We start from the raw sequence: 17429 nt of genomic DNA, 5'->3' as shown, positions 1-17429 counted from the left end.
TTTTTTGTTTTTGTTTTTTAAGTTGAGTAGTTTAAGGGCAACAAAAAGTTTGAAATGTATTCAGACTTTTCCTGTATCTGAATGTTATTTTTGACAGCCTGCAGAGGGACTTGAAACAAAATCTCTGGAAAAGAAATGACTTATTTATACTCATACATTCAATAATTCAAGTGTTGGACCACAAAGAGTTTAGCATCAGGGATGTGCAATTTGGGATTTCTGCCAATATCTGATGTAACGATATTTTCCAACTCATTTTGGCCCGTTGCTGACACTGATACTGATACGTGTACACATAGTTTTTTCCACCTATTGCTGAAAACATCAGGTCTCTCCTGCAGTGGAAAAAAAATCATTAACTTAACTTGACGGCCCACTTGCAGACGCAGTATATAGTCGTATATTTTAAAACCTTTCTTCTGTGATTATCGTGCATCTCCACTTGGCATTAGTCCACAGAGTGCATTTAACCTGCACTCAGAAAAATACTTTGACCCAACAGTGACTTTAAGTATTTTAATTACATGTACAGTTTCCATTTAAATGTATTACATAAGAGTCACTTTGATTGCAAAAAGTCTTTATCACCTTGAGTCAATGTGAATAACACTTGAAAAATGTTTAGATTATGTACATGTAGAAGTTTATGTAAAAGAAAACACACAAGGTTCATGTGTAAGTCTGCATTAATCTATTTTGTTCTGACAGAGGTAATTAATTTATTCACACTGACTCAACATGATTAGAAAAAAGGTTGATGGAAAATGTACTGATTGATGATTGAAATACTTAAAGGAGCACTATGCAGTTTCGGAGAAGAAATTCAAACTCAGAATTTCAATAATGTCGAAGTATCATTGAACAAGATACTGAACCCAAAAATTGCTCCTGATGTGCAGTTGGCACCTTGTGTGGCAGCCTCTGCCATCAGTAAGGGTCCTGCGATGAGTTGGCGACTCATCCAGGGTGTACCCTGGCCTTCGCCCATAGAGTTAACTGGAATTGGCCCCAGTAACCACCGTGACCCCTTGAAAAAGGGGGATAAAAGCGGTAACATCCCCGCGACCCTCGCGGAAAAAGCGGAAGAAAAAGAAATGAAGCGAAGAATATCAACATTTACAATATTAATGAGGTAATAACACAAACTCAGAAATACGTATTTTTTCTTTACATAACTGAATAAACAAGCTGTTCTCAGAGGAAAATAAGGTCCCCATAACTCTGTTTAAAGCTAGAAATGTGGCAGGGTCCGCCATGTATAAACAAAGATAAACAGTATTAAAGTCTGTTGTCCTTTCAGGTCAGTTTGTTTATTCAGTTTTATTTAGTCATGAAAATGAAGAAAAAGGAATTGGTCAATTTAGTTTGTTTAAGCATAAGAAAAAATCTGTCAGTGAAGATATATTTTCTCTTGTGATCAAAAAGTCTTCAACTAAACTACAAAGTGTGTGTACAAGCTGCCCCTCTCATGTAATGGTCTAAAAGCCTGATATCAAGTTCACAGTGTTGACCTGCAAAGCAACTGCCCTGACAAAGCACCCTGGAGCAAGGCACCTGCACCCTTTACCTCCCCGCAGCTACTCTCTCCCAGCTCAAGCAGCAGTCTCCCCCCCCCCCCCGCGCCCCACCCCACAGGGATGAGTGGAGTAACTCATCCCCACAGCAGCTCAGACGCCGCACGGTGGCGCAGTGGAGCGACTGAAACGGAGCCCTGCTGAGTTTTTTTTTTTTTTTTTTTTTTTTCCCCTTCTCTGGAAAACATCAATGGGGAGAGTGTATTTGCATGTCCGGCCGTCTGTGCCAATGGGCGCACTGGGAAGGCTGGGTTAGCGGGTGGAGCCGGGGGAAGCAGCCCAGTAAGTGCACAGTCAACAACCAAAGCATCCGAGATTACTACAGGTTCACCAATTTCACCGAAATCTACCTTGAATCGCTGTTGTGAACCTGTTTTTTTTTATTTTTTTATTTTATCTTATTTTAAATCGTATTTTGTGTGTGTGCGTATGCGCGTGCAGCGACCAGGTTGATCTGCGGCTCCACATCGCCTCCATACATCGCCCCTCACAGCGCGGATGAAGAAGATTTCGTGACATTTAACACACTTCGCACCGTATTCTTGTGTGTAACGCGTCTTCTGCCCCGGGGTCCTGGATTTACACAGAGGAGGAGCGGGGAGCCGATCATCCGTCGTTCTCTTGGGTGAGTTCACTGGATTTCCCGTCCAATCTGGCATCCCCGTCCGCTGACACTTCCAGGGTTATCTGGACGCCCGGTAATGCCTTCATAATGAATGAATCGGCGGTCTGGGAGTGATCGGCCCACTCGTAATGAGGCTGAATGCTTGATGGGCGAGTTATCGAGTCATCCTAATGTTTGGACACAACTGCAGCGCTTTTGGATATGGATCTCGCCGGCGGGGCCCGTATGTGTGGAATGAATGAAGTGTGGCAGCCCGAGCCTTTGATAGCGGTGTGCATGTCTTGTACATAACGAAAGAGAAATAAGTAAGGACTGTAGTAGTAGTGGTGGGCTCTTACACAGAACTACTGGCACACAGTTAGTCTCAGGGTCTCATTGAGATGCTCCAATGAAGCCACGCGAATAATAATAATAAAAAAAAGCAAAAAAAAAAAAAAAGAAAAGCTGTACCTTCAGGCCTTAAGGTTGAATTATAGCTCCTTATTATGAGGTCATGACGCCGGTTATTACCAGGAATGTCGGTGATTGCGTCACGATTGGCGTGGGAGTGAGATAATGTGACATCGATTGAGCTGTAATGACCCGCTTTGATTGCTGGGTAATTATTGTTTTCTCAGGCTGTTCGTGGGGTTTTTTTTTTTTTTTTTTTGGTCCTCCAGGACAGCATGGCAACCGAAACACGCGCCCTGAGTTTGAATATGTGCGACCATAATTCTACCTGGCTGCAGGATTATCTCAGCCCTCCCGTTGCTACACACTGCATGCTCCTGATAGTCGTCTTGGTTTCGGTTGCATCATTTCTCAAACTTCTCCAGAGCTCATTCTTTGAGGGCTGCAGGCAAGCTCACTGTGATCTCTCCCACACTTCTTGTCCCCTGACATGAATGGGAAATTCTTAGTACGTGAGAGCGAATTAATAAGAAGAAAAAAAAAAAAGTATGGCATTCAGAGGACTCAGAAATTGCAGTCATAACGCACACACTTGGCACATGCCTTCGTATATAGGGCCCAGTAAAATGCATGCGGATCTATTGTCTGTGGAGCTCCATCTGTTCCATGACATGGCATTCCTCAGACAGTCAGTCATGCTGTTTGGGGGTGGGCCACCCTGACCCACTGCCAGAGAGAGAGAGAGAGAGAGAGAGAGAGTGTGTGTGTGTGTTACACTGGGTTCATGAAGAGAGTAGAGGGTTCAGGGTGTCCCAGACCACAAGCCATAGACCACCTGCACGGACAGCTCCTGGACCGGGCCTGAGGGCTAGGTTTTATCCCAGGATCAGGCTCCGTGAAGCTCTTCGTCTGGCCTGAGATTAGGGATGGTACGGTTCTGTCTGGAGCATGAACTACATCAGGGCAAGCTGAAGGTTTAGAGCTGGGGCTGAAGGAGGGCATGGTTTGGTCTTTAAATGGGTTTAGAGGCTGGTTAGATTGGGTCGCGAGCAGGAGCTAGATAAGGATAGTTTTAGGCTATGGCTTTAGTTACAGCTAGGCCTGGAGGTGGCTAGATTTGATGTCGAGACTTGAGTAGAGGATGGCTTAGTTTGTCTGGTCCGTTGCTGGGGCTAAAGGACGGCTAGCTTTATCTCAACCTTGTCGCTCGAGGGAGGCTACGTTTAGTCTGTGTCTCAGTCTAAAGCTTAGAAGAAGGTTCGGTCTGGTGTTCGGGCTAAAAGGGTCTAGATTTGGCCCAAAGTCTGGGTCAAGTAGCCAAGAGAAAGGTTTTTCCTTGACGCTCAGGCTAGTAGTCTTGTTTTGGTTTCTGATTGGAGCTGAAGGAAGACACAATTTGTTCTCGAGCCCTGACTAGAAGAAGGCTATTGGTCCAGACATAATGATAGAGACGGCAATGTTTGTCCTGGAGCTGGGACTATATGAAGGCATGTTTGTTCTTGGATTATGACTGGAGGAAGGCTAAGTCAGGTTCCGAACTTGGGCTAGAAGAAGGCTGGATTTGGTCTGATGTTGGGACTAAAGAGGCAAGACTTGGTCCAAAGTTTGGGTCAGATAGCCTGAAGAAAGGTTAGGTGTAGCTTAAACCTCAGCTAGAAGGAATCTAGGTTTGCCCTTAGGTCAGGGCTGAGGGAAGACTAAATTTGGTCTAGAGCTGTGATGAGAAGAAGGCTATTGGTTGAAAACTAGGACAAGAGGATGGCAAGGTTTTGTCCAGAAGTGGGGCAAGAGGAAGGCCAGGTTTGATCTCATGTTGGGGCTAAACGAGTCTAGATATAGTCCAAAGTTTGGGTCAGATAGCCTAGAGAAAGGTCATGTTTGGCTTAAAGCTACGGCAGGAAGAAATCTTGGTTTGGTCTCAGGTTTGGGCTGAAAGGAGACTAAATTTGGTCTACAGCTGTGACTAGAAGTTTCCTTTTGGTCCAGAAATAGGACTGGAGGCAGGTTGGATTCTCTGATGTAGCTAATCAGTGTTGCAACTCAGTCATCACAGCTAGAACATTATTACACCACCCCCGTCACACAGCAGTACACACACATAAATGCATACACATACGCACTATCCATTTCCCCTCAGACCATTTCCCCTCTTCCACTGATTGCTGCATTAGGACTTGGCTGTCTTTTGTTGTCCACACACACACACACAGACACACACACACACACACACACACACACACACACACACACACACACGCACACAAGGGGGAGGGTGGGTGCAGCTGAGACCACAATGCAACGGGGATCAAAGGTCATCCAGCTGGCCAATCAGGGTGCCGTCTGGGTTGGCTGGTGGCGGAGGAGGGCGTTGCCCCCCTTTGTGCTGGTCAGGGTGGGTCTGCTAAACAAGCGGCTCCACTTCCAGCCCCGGCCCTGCCACTGCTGCCGGCAGGCACACTGTGCTTCCTCAGCCTCTGGACACTATTAGACTGCAGGTCAGAGATTTGCCCAGTTTAGAGAAAGTCCTCAATTGATTCATGACTAGATATTTGCCGTGTAATCAGCTTCTTCTCGAAAAACTTGAACTCTTGAGCCGTTGTGGAGAAAGACTAGAAGCACAAAAAGTTTGAATTTGAACTATAAACTGACTGTTATACCGCACATGGGCTGAGGACTCACAGCGTGCCATTGCCACTGTGCTTGCATGTGCTGTGCATTTGAATATGTGTGTGCGAGTGAGTTAATGAATGAAAACCTGCAATCAAAACCCTTTAATTGACTACACACTTCTATTTCTGGAGTTAGGAATTAATTAAAGGAAAAAAAAAAAAACATAATGACATTTGAAGTACTTAAATGACGGTGAGGGGAGGGCGGATGAAAGAGGCGAGTGGCGGGACGAGGAAGCGCTTCAGAGACCGAGCAGGATGCTGGGGACGAGAGGAGAAATTAGGAGAGGGAGGGAGAAAGATCGAGGCTGAGGAGTGGCAGTATGAAAGAACAAGGGAGAGATGGACCGAACAGAAGGGAGAGGGAAAAGTGGGAATCAGCCAACAGGGAAACCATTTGGTCACTGTCTTCGGTCTGTGGCAGACTCTCCCCTCCTTGTTGGATGTGATCGTGACAGTCTGCACAGAAACCTGCGACACAGAAGATGTACTTGTCTTCTAACGTTTACTACCACGTCATCCTCCCTCGTACTCTCCCTCCATCACTCTCACACGCACTCTTCCAACTCCGCTGTCTGATGCCTAAGTGCCTTCAGTATGTGCTGAGTGGAGTTATCTGATTTCTGCAGGCTAGTTAAATGCAACCACTCCTTTCTCCCATATAGTTCCATTACGGCACACACTAATGGCATGCCTACAGTGCAAAAAAAAAAAAAAAACAGGCCTACTGTTGTGTCTGTGTGTCTGCTTGTGTGCGTTGATGGGCTCTCATTGCCGTGCATTATGTTGATCTGGATTGATAAATGATTGGAACAATGGATTTGAACGCTTGTCCAGCGGACGCTCATGTGTGAAGGTAGCTGTTTGTGTTTTTCTCCGTGTGTTTGACCATGTGTGCGCGTGTGTTCGTGTTTCCCCGGCGATCAGCAGTTTATTTCTTTGCTTCAGTGGCGTTTTTTTTTTTCTCTGCAGATAACAAGGAAAGTGGAAATGGGTCTCTCTCGCCAGCCACAAATCCGAGCAGAGCGCTCATTGCAACTAATAGCTGTCACTTTGAGTTGCGAGGGTTGCATTTTTTTGTCTCATTGGCATCTTGATTTATTTTTTGGTGATGACCTACTTCAGCCTGTTTAGCGGTTGAAGCTCAGATGCAACAACTCGATGAGGGACGTGTGTTAAAAAAAAACTGAAATGCTAAAAAAAAAAAAAAGCCTCTGAAGCATTACATCCCTCCCACTGGGTCTGATTTGATGTGTTCTTTTCCAGGCTTTTAGCAACTGCTTTGCTTTCTGCCTGTCGATTGTTTTCACACAGTTTGTCCCAAATGACGCCTAGAACTGGCCATGAATGTCCAATACAGAATGCTTTTAAACCCGTACCTCCCTCCGCAGTGTGAACACTCCGCTGTGGTGGCTTTGCTTGGCTTACAGAGGAGGTTTAACAGTCTCAGTGTGACATTCATGGCAGAATGAACCTATTAGCAATCTTGCTGACCGTTCGATGAGAAGATCCATATCACAGTAGCATCGACGGGTTAAATAGCTCAGCTTAGCGTAAAGACCGGAATCAGAGGGAGACAGCTAGCTCTGTGTAAAGGCAAAAAGAAAATACTTGAGACCACTCAACACATTATCTCCATCGTTTGATGTGAACCAAAACTAAAGTGTAAACTGCTTCCAGTCTTTGTGCTAATGCTACGATCACATCATAAGGGATGGGTTGCAGAGATGATAGAGATCACCATGTTAACAAGAACAGCTAGACTCCTACCCCTTCCCCTCAGCCTTCCCTTCAGAGCCGCTCCTCCAAAATGAAAAAGCGAACTGCCTGACTACACTAACTGTCCCTTAGCTCTTGCTAGCCAGCTGGGAGATGTGTGTCAGTGGCTAGTGTGAGCTGCTTCGGTCAACACAGCTCTCAAGAACCTACCTGGAAAGGCTAACCAGCGCGGGGGTTACTGCTTTTTGTTGTGGCTGTGTGCTAATGTGTTTGCTGCTGAACAACCGGCTCATGGCCTGTGAACCGTGAGCGCAGTGCATCTTTGTCATTGCTAACTGTATCCAATTAACTCATGTCTCAATCAAATTTAAGAAAACACCTGATATTATCTAAAACGATGTAAAAAAACATGGCTATTGTTAGTATTCACCTCTGCCAAGCTAGCATGTTAGCATTGGGAACATTTGGCTGTGTTCTCCCCCTCTCTGCCATTCTTGTGCGATTAGCTCGCTTGGCTATCTAGCTTATCTATGTGCAATGATTTCATTGGCAGATATGCGATGGGGAGGCAGGTAAATAGGTTGAAAAGCAATTAGGCCGTTCAATCATTTCCTTTGGTTTGAATGAAATGATTAGATATGCTGATTAGAGGCCTGCAACAGCCACAGGCACCAGTTTATTTCCTTTTTTGCCAGAAGATTTGATTTATTGACTGACTAATATTACAAAAATGCTTCTAAACAACTTTTGAACTTCACTTGAACTTCACTTGGATGCTGATAAGAAAACTTTGAGCAAGTTTTAAACTCGTAATTATGTATGTATGTCTTATGTATCCAAATCTGAATGAGGCATAAGCTAAGCAAGGAACCATTTGTTAATTTAAGAAATCTTTCTACTTGAAAAAACATGCTGCAGCATTCATTTTAAGCAGTATATATGAAACAAAAAGTAATAAAAAAAAAAATAAAAAATTGCTTTCAGTTGCCACATTACCCACAATAAAACCCACAACCTGTCGTGTTTACACTTCGGCATGTGGTTGTGAGCTGCAGAGGTAGCAAGTTGTTCCTTTAAATAAATGTGACGATCATGAATGTTGCCAGTATGATTCCTCCAACCAGTTAGGAAACTGAGGGTCAGAAATGATTGAGTAAGGCTTGTCCTTCTCATCACTAGGGTATAAGTAGAGCCCCGTTCCCTGTCTGAAGATTATGGCTGTTCTGGACTAAGTTAGATTGCATTTAGCTGTGTGAGGGTATGACCGGATTGCAAAGCAGTAAAGGTGCTTTCGACTTTCCCCGCATTTAAAGAAATGATTGCATAATCGGGATTCTCCACTTGATCTATCTGCGGCGCTAAATGAGCCCAGATGGCCTGTCTGCACTGTGATGCATTTGAGGAACGCTGCCATTCTTAGTTTATAATCTTGTGTGATTTACAGTACCTACAGCCCACGCACAACGACTCTCCACTACTCTTCTCTGTTATAACTCAAAGACTGTGCAGGGTGTGTGCCGCTGAGCTTTAGTCTCGCAGCGTGGAAAGAAACACTATTTAATGTGACGCTGGCTTCATCTCCGCACTATTTCAGAGTGACGCAGAGGGACAGCGAGATTGTTAGCGTCAGACAGAACCTAAGTTAAGTCTTCCAGAGCACAGAGGGGCCTATTCACTGTGCTGTGCGAAGAGTGGAGAGGGAAAGAGAGGCGGAAAGAGGGGGAGAGGTGGCAGCGAGTGAAGTGGGGAGGAGCGGGGTGACTACACTTAAAGTGTTTTTTACGGTTGACGGTTTGCATCTGTGCGGTGTTAGTGCCACGGGCCAGTCTGAAGCAGAGACTGAGTGAAGGATGGAGGACAGCTGATGGCAGTCTTCTGCTCATAGAGGACACATATAGGTAACTCATATAGTAATCGAGCTCTACATCTGTTCGTCTGTGTGTGTGTGTGTGTGTGTTCGAGTCAGGAAGAGGAGGGAAAGTCTCAGTTTGTGTGGGAAAGCAGCCACACGTTACCTCCATCTGAAAAAAGAAAGAGTCACCAGGGAAAACGGGTACATGTCTTCACCTTTGTTTTCATGCGTGTGCATACTGTATGTGTGTGCAGTGTTGTGCATGTGGCAAATCATGACCTGTCCAAATTAAAGGTCATGACTGCACATTATAACTGTTCGAAATGTCTACACAAGGTGAGGGAATGACGCTGGTGAGGTGTGAGGTCGTTACGGTGTTATTTTGCACAGTGTTTTAACTAAATGCTTGTGAAATGTAAACATTCCTTATAGCAGTGCCTATTACAGCCGGACTGATAACTCAGTTGATTCCACCTAAATGCAGACATAGCGACATCACTTGAGTCAACCAATCAGGCGTTGTGCGGGCTCCTAACAGCCTTTTTCAAATGTGTAGTGAAGACGAGTAATCAGAGTTCAGTTCCCCTTTATTAGCCAAATTTATCGGATACAAAAAACTGATAAAATATCTCTCCATACCTGTATGTGAGATCAGGTGTGTCAACACTACTTGGAAAAAAGCTTTATGAGACTCATGTGTTGGGGTTTTTCCACTCTTTAAATTGGTCTTTATATGATAAAAAAAGATTGTTCATGTAATGCGTCAAAAATCCCATATTGGTTGGGCTGTGAGGTTATGGCCTACCTCAGCTACTGTTTATTGGCAAATAATTGATACCCTGAGCCAACAGTTCGTCGAGATTTAATACCAAAGTTGACTTTACAAATGTTTTCTCGCGAGGCAGCGACTGCTCTGTTCGGCTGTTGTTGTTCCAGCAGCTATAACTCTTGGTGAAAAGGATAAAATGACTCTTACTGGGTAATGAAAAGCACAACGGGAACACGGCGCTCTCCGTGGGTTTTTGTTACGGTGTGTAACTCTGCGTTGATTTTCAGCTGGACTCTTTGTTTCGCCACTTTTGGCACTTCTTAGGTGATCTTTGGCCACTGTAGTAAATCAGGCACTTTTATTTCATCCAGACCGCCAATCCGATGTTTCCCTCTGTGACCTTAATGTGATCACGTTATTTATGTCTTTGTGATGGAGAGCGGAGATGAAATTGAGAAAAAAAACCACAAAACAAGATTTCATCCGGGGAACATACTGACCAAATGAAACTCTCTTGCTGGACATCAGTCATCGCCTTACCTCTGTCCCATGAAACGTAGGTAGTATAGTAGTTTTTTGTTTTTTTTTTAATTTGGCATCGCTGACAGTTGATATTACATACTTAGAGAAAATCGTTTCCCCTGCTGAAACCCATCTAATGTTGACTGTGATCACTGTAATAAATCCACCTGTACAAAACGAGTGGCAGAGGGAGAGATTACTCTTGTAAGTGGCACGTGTGTGCTTTCTGCCGGGACCAGTTTGCGGCTCGCCTCCTGCTACAGTATGCTTGTGAACGTGTGGATGTGCCAGCGAGGCTTTCAGTTTATAAAACAACCTTTCTGTTTACCGGTGCTATGACTCATGGTTGTTATGGCGAGGAGCTCTGACAGCAACGCAGCTGATTAGGAGCATCTGACTCCACATGACTGTACTCCGCTCTCTCTGTCTCTCTCTCTCCTCTCTCTCCGCCTCCGTCAGTCTGTCGCTCCTCATCTCGGCCTCTTTTTTTCCTTTCTTGCCTCTTTTTTTCCTGCTCTGCGACGCTCTTGCGATCACTTCTACGGCCAGGTGTCACTATCTTTCTCCTCCTTGCTTCATTGTGTGTTTTTTTTTCCCACTCCTCCACCTCCTCCTCCTCCTCGTCACGTCTCTCGCTGTAGTTCTGCGGCACTCAACAAACTTTAATATACCTCATATAGATTTTCTTACCACACCACTGCCCTTCACTGCTCCTCTCTCTCTCTCTCTCTCCTCTTCTCTGCGACTCTCCTCTCTCACTCCCATCCTTCTGCTTGTCTTTCTATGGTGGCCAGCTGCACGCCAGATGAGGCCCGCTCTCCCAGCTGTTGGCATCATGACCATGAAGGAAAGAGGACTGAGGTGGAAATCATTTCTCCTGAAAAAAAGAGGGCATAGTAATCCTCATTACAGAAGGATAGAGGAGGAGGAGGAGAGGAAGAATACAAAGAAAGCACACCAAAATTATTAACAGGATTTCGTCAATAATTTTGGTGTGTTTTTTTGTAGAGGGAGGCCATAACATATGAGATTATTAAGATTGATCAGCCGTATAGGAGAGAAGCCAGTCATTAACACTGTAGTGAGTACCACAGACACACTGTTAATCCCTATGGGAACATTAAAGTGATGACACAGAAGATGAAAATGTCATTAAATAGTGTTAGAGGCTTGTTGCATTTATTATAAAACCACATTGCAGAGATGCGGAAGAGTATGCAACACCCCAGCACGAGTTTATGAAAATGTCTTCAGTAAAATCCTTATGTTGATTGTTTAGTTTAGCTGTGTTTGAGGTATAGAAGGGAAAGGGAAATGGGGCTACACCCTGAATTGTAAGTGTGAATACAATAGGTGAAAAGGTAGGGGTGTGAAGGAGAGGAAGAGGAGTGTCACCGCGGAGTGAAAACATATCAGCCAAACGTAACCTTTCAGCCGCTTAAAGTGAGAACAACGCTCGGAGAAACCACACAGCCGGTGTTCCTCTCGCCCTCAGAGGAAGAGCTGGACATTTTGGGGACAAAACGTATTCACTTTCTTGCTGAAAGTTAGGCCTGTGTGATAAGACTGATACCGCTCTTGTGAATGTCCACTGAATATGAAGCTACAGCAGCAGTCTGCTCCGAGGTCCAATCTGGACCACTAGCTGCACAGCTAACTGAGCTAACTACCTAATGGCAGCTACAGTTAGCAGTAGCAGCTACTCTGGTGAGATGCTGTCCTCTATTTGTTTGGAGCATGAATTTGACAGGTGGCAAATTCTTACATATTGCACCTTTTAAATGTAACGAGGTTGTGCTGAGTTCTGCTCGACATGGATCATCTCTGGATTCAGGTCAAGCCAAGCGAGCACTTGTGTATGAAGGAGGGGCTACAGGTTGTTCAAAGAGGCAGGCTAGCTGTTCCACCTGCTCGTTTGTACCAAGCTAATGTCGAATCTTCTAAGAATGTTTACACCAAAGTATTTTATATTTCTAATATACGTCAAAAACGTGTTGTTGTACTCATCCCAATAATGGTCACAACAAATACTAGAAAAAAAAGCATGCATTTTATACTTTATTGGCTCAAAGTAGTGTATAATTAGCACAAGTGTTCGCTAATTTACCCTTGACTTTCTTTGAACTTCGCCCAGAGAGTGTTTTATTGCTTCAAGCTATATGGAATAAACCAGTTAATACTGTCTGCCACAAAAACTGCTCTTTTTACAAGTGAATGAATGAAATGTGAGACGTAAAAAAAGACAAAACACGAGCAGCATTTTAACAACAGAGAAATCTGCACAACGGGTCCATGAGAATCCGAATCCAAAAACGACAGCAGCCACTGGCTGTCTCAGACGGATGAGGCTGGAGGCCAAGAGGAAAGAGGTGAGGAGCCATTGTAGTGCTGGAGAGATGGACAGAGCGGAGGGAGAGATGAAAGGAGGGAAGATGGAGGACGGAGAGGTGTCTTGTTTCGCAGGCGAGCTGGAGGAAAATGCCACGGCCGCGACGAAGAAAAAAAAAGAAAAAAAAAACAATCGTGGAGATGGTTGATACTGTTAGCATTTAGAGTGGCTTGTTCCTGTCGTGACCGCTTATATGCTGTGAGGCAAATATTTTGTGAAAAGGGCAATAGAAAGCAACATTTTGATTGATTGTGGGTCTTTACACCAGAACCATATTGGACTGTATACAGCTGTTATGACCTGCAGACCTCTCCTCCACACTCTAATTTCTTTATAACACCCCCCCCCCCCCCTTTTTTTTTTCAATTTCCTGTCAGCGCTCAGTTGTTTAAAAGCTCCCTCTGTCTTTTCTCTTCGGGTCTTTATCTTTCGCTGTCCTCTCCCTTTCCACTCAAAACATCAATTTTCTTCATCTAGCTCACTTTCCCCTCTTGTCTCTGTCTGCCTCTCCCGGTCAGGGGAAGTGGCGGTCGCTGCCTGCTGGCTCCCAGAGGAACAGACCTGCCTTTGTCTGCCTGCACTGTAGGAAGATGAGTAGCCCGTCCACCCAGTAAGCCCAGAAAAGCCCAGTAGGGATTCAGGGCTTGTCTGCGGCGAGCCAGCCACCCAGAACGCTTGTAAATCAGCCAGCCACTCAAGCCTGGGCCTCTCCGGTCTGTATAGCTAGCAGGCCAGTCAGTCAGGTATATTGCTAGGCACTCGTGGCTACTAGACAGACTGGATGGGAAAGCATGGTGCGGACGGAGACGTAAAGACTGCAGACCCTGGTGAGATGTTTTTCCAATGCGCAGTGACTTTGAATCCTGAACCGATGCCATTCAAAAACTCCCCTTCTTACTTGGAGAAATGACAGAATGTGAAATAATTGCAGCCAGATTTATTACCTCATGCCTCGAACTGAGCGCAACCGGTGGGAACTGGCAGATGTTTGACAAGGCTACATGACATTATGGCACTCTCATAATACCTATCTTTGCTTTTTCTTTTTTTTTTTTACTTTCATTTGTCATGCAGGACTGTTAGCTTCCACAAAGTAGGATTGTATGATGATACTTGACGTGTGATAGAGAAAAATACCTACAATTCATACACAGATATGAGGGGAAAAATCATTTTTAGCGATTTTTGTTGGGTTTCTTTTACTGGAAGAGCTAGAATAAAACACAAGGGCTGCGATTTTGAGTTACTGACATGCTGACCTGAAAACAGAAGGCCTATCCTCACTCCACGGGAAGTTCCCTGTTAAGAAGAGTTGCAGATGTAGCCTGTAAGCTACAGAGGTTAATTCAATAACAGTTGGACATTTTGGGAAATGCACGTACTCAGGCCTACGTCTCACTTTCATGTCTCTTTTAAGTATGACGCAGCCGGCAGCTGGTTAGCTTAGCATAGCACAAAGTCTGGAAAAAGAGGGAAATAGTTTGCCTGGCTCTCTCTCCTGCACTGTTCTTTATAGATTAGGGTTGCTCCGACGTTAATGTTATTTGCCTAGTTTCGCAGAAATATGAGTCAGTAGCAATGGGGCAATTACAAGTGACACTTCAGATCAACTGAATAAATACACAAAGAGAGGCGCTAAAGGAGGCACAAAGAGGTCCTGAAACTACAACGACGGCAGCTTATTGGTTGGGGAGCTCATATAACCTCCCTCCTCTCACTGGAAAAGGAGACAAACACAAACTTCTTCACCCAGCCTTATCTAAAGCCCCTTTTTTGGTTTGGAAACCAAACACATCCAGTGGGATTGCATTTCTTTTATGCCTAAAAGCTGAAATTACTTTACATCATTACACACACAACATGATCCTCATTGAGATCACTTTCTCAGCTTTGACTACACTCTGAAATTACTCTACAAGCATGATGAAATCCAGAATAAAGCCAAAGTTCTCTCTCTCTCTCTCTCCCTCTCCCTGTCCCTCGCTCTCTCTTTTTTAGTTATGTTTTAATGGATGAGGCTCCAGGCACCTCATGCTTCAACAAGCCTTAACAAGGAGATCAATAGAAAGTATATAGACTGTCCTCCCACAGGCTGTGTCTGCTCTCGCCTCGGATCACAGAGGAATATTGTGGAGATGCCAAGGCGACACGCCGCCAGCGCGGAAATGATTTGATGTAATGGGAACACTATGGTGTGATTAGTGGAGCCTCTCCCTCTATCGCTCACCCCGTAACACCGCTTCACCCTCTGTGTAGTCAGCGTGTCAGGAGAGGTGAGCGTGCATTTGCCATTCTCTTTAAGGCCCCCCTCCCCCCCTCGACATCACCCCCTTGCCAACCTGTTTTCAAAGGATGGGTGACAGTCGAGTGGTATGGGTCATGAAAAGAGAAGAGAGGAGGATGTTGGGACGGTGAGCGTTTGTGAGGGGAATAAAAAATAAATGGCTGCGGGGCTGGACAGCAGTCTGACTCAGTCACGTCCTGGATCGTCCAGTTCACCAGATGGCTGCTTTAAATGTGCAGAGTGAACAGACCAGGACACACCAGACTGCCCGTTCCTGTATATATGTGTGTGTGTTGACATGCTGGCCGTCCCATGTTGCACTCTGTGCGCCACATAGGGAATGTGTTATTGCTCTTGCTCCGCATTCCGCAAGAGCCAGAGGAAAATCTCAACCCCTTTTAACCCCCCCCACCCCTCAGCTGTAGACCAGCTTTGAAGTTTTATTTTGTTCTCATTCTCTTCTCTCACATCTACACACACACACACACACACACACACACACACACACACTCTTACACACTCTGCACAGCTTCTTCCCTCACATGGATTTTTGTTTACATCCTGGCAGCCGACTCCCACAGCACATGTAACAGACAGACAGGGACTGTATGGGTAGTGTAGGCATGATCTCCTGCCGAGGTGTTGCTTCGTCGAGCTGCGTTTGCGTGAGATGATGATTTGCCTACTAAGTCACAGCTTTGGCACAAATACCCGTCAAACATTTTTTATTTTTTTTTTATTAAAACAACCGAACACGTTGGTTTCCTCTCCCCTCCCCTCCCTGTCCCTGCAGACTTGTTTTGATGGACAGCTTCTCAGCCCACAGAGTGGCTGCATGTACCCCCGCTGCCCGTGAAGTGTATCCGGGCCTGTGTATGCATATGTATCGATATTATATTGTTATCATGAAATGAGACTGTATATCTTGTTATATTTTGCATGCCGCTGTATTGCGATACGGCATAAGTGTTGTCGTTTTCCTGGTTTTAAAGTGCAGCCCACGGAGCGGCTGCCTATGAAGTGTAAGGCTGTTTATGCATGCTGTCTGCGTCCATGTAGTTCTGTGATGTCTGCTGCGCATTGTTTCCACTGACAGTGGGGAGAGTTTCTGATCCATATTTAGTTCTCTGGCAACACCATAATCTTTTGATCCCTATACTGAATATGAAAGCTAAGTTTACCTGCGTGTGTGTGTGTGCGTGTGTGCTTCCGTGTCTTGTTCAGTGACTGAGATAAGATGTTCGGAGTTTTGATGAGGCGCGTACAGAAACCGTCCTATACATGCATTATGTATACACATTCACATCCCCATCATGCTCTGTTCTGCATCGCTCTGCACTCATTCCTTTTGCACAGATCCCTCAGCGCACATCTACAGTTTTTAAACCTTGACTAACACGCAAAAAGAAATCTTCTAATCTAAGCGTTTGCCTCAGGCGCCAGCTTTACAAAGTAAAGTTGGGAGAGATTTGGTTAGGCCCCCCAGTGTGCTGTGTGGGCTCCTCCTTCCCATGTGTATCAGTTGACTGCTGTATATGTGTGTCTTACAAGATACGGAACAGAAATATGCATTGTTATGGAAACAGAGATGAGACGTAAACAGTGTTCAGTTAGTGTTATGTTGCAACACACGTATAAGAAATTTTGCCTCGTATTCAGCCTTAATACCTTATCATTATTCTGTTTTAGCTAGGGCTGCACCTAACAATCGCTCATCAAATGTTCTCAGTGCCCAAAGTGACGTCTTCAGATCGCTGCTTTTGTTCAACAGACGGTCCAAAGCCCGACGACTTTTCATCTAAAATCATAAATGACAAAGAAAGGCGGTAAATCCTTTCATTGAGGAAGCCGGAACCAACAAATATATGACAGTATTTGACAATATCTGACATTTGCTTGAAAAATGGCTGAAATGATTAATCGATGAATTTTCATTCAATCAACCGAATAATCGACTAATCACTGCTAATCATCTACTTTTAACACTGTCCCTCCTCTTAAAGACATGTCAGTGTTGGTATCATAATACAGCACATGTTAAAACAGTAGTAAAACATTACGGACAGTATTTTGGAAATGAACACATTTGCATTGAAACACCAAATGAGAAATGTTTTGTGTGTATTTAGCAAAAAAATGCGTTGCTTGCAGGTGCCGTTCTCGTTGCATTGAGCGGTCGTGAAGTGTTCCTCAAGTACACGCTCAGGACCATCTGTGTGTTTGCAAGTCATAAAGCTCCCTGTGTGTGTGAATCTGTGCATGGCTCTATGTAGGTCTGCGTTATCTAATACAATCTGTCCCTATCTAATATTCACACTGCTTACCCTCGAGGGTAAAGAGGAGAGGAGAGGAGAGGAGAGGAGAGGAGAGGAGAGGAGAGGAGAGGACTTTGCTTGCCAATAAACAGAACTCTTCCTGGAAGTCTCCTGACTTTAAAAGGGAATCTTACACAAAACAGATTTAACACACTCACACACACACACACGCGAATGCCGTTGCACTCACTTAGCCCAGTCCCCAGTACGGTACAGTACGTCTGCGGCCTGCTGCTGACACTTCAGAAGCACGTGGATTAAAAACACAAAGTTTGAGAAGCATATATTTGCAAACGATGGTAGACACACTTTCAAACTATG

The 17429-nt window shown here is 44.8% G+C and overlaps 1 protein-coding gene across 1 annotated transcript in view; it reads left to right on the top strand.

Annotated features, from left to right (window-relative positions):
* The first annotated feature begins 1760 nt into the window (after positions 1-1760).
* Positions 1761-17429, top strand: part of numbl (NUMB like endocytic adaptor protein) — a 64598-nt gene continuing 48929 nt past the window's right edge. Inside the window, exons 1-2 of the mRNA XM_030443460.1 lie at positions 1761-1856; positions 2016-2199. Of these exons, the coding sequence (XP_030299320.1) occupies positions 1784-1856; positions 2016-2199 (257 nt within the window). The 5' untranslated portion in view covers positions 1761-1783. The remainder of the gene's footprint in view (positions 1857-2015; positions 2200-17429) is intronic.

Source organism: Sparus aurata, chromosome 2 (genome assembly GCF_900880675.1).
Source record: "Sparus aurata chromosome 2, fSpaAur1.1, whole genome shotgun sequence".
NCBI lineage: Eukaryota > Metazoa > Chordata > Actinopteri > Spariformes > Sparidae > Sparus > Sparus aurata.
The sequence above is the reverse complement of the archived record's forward strand: the minus strand, read 5'-3'. Positions and strand labels throughout refer to the sequence as shown.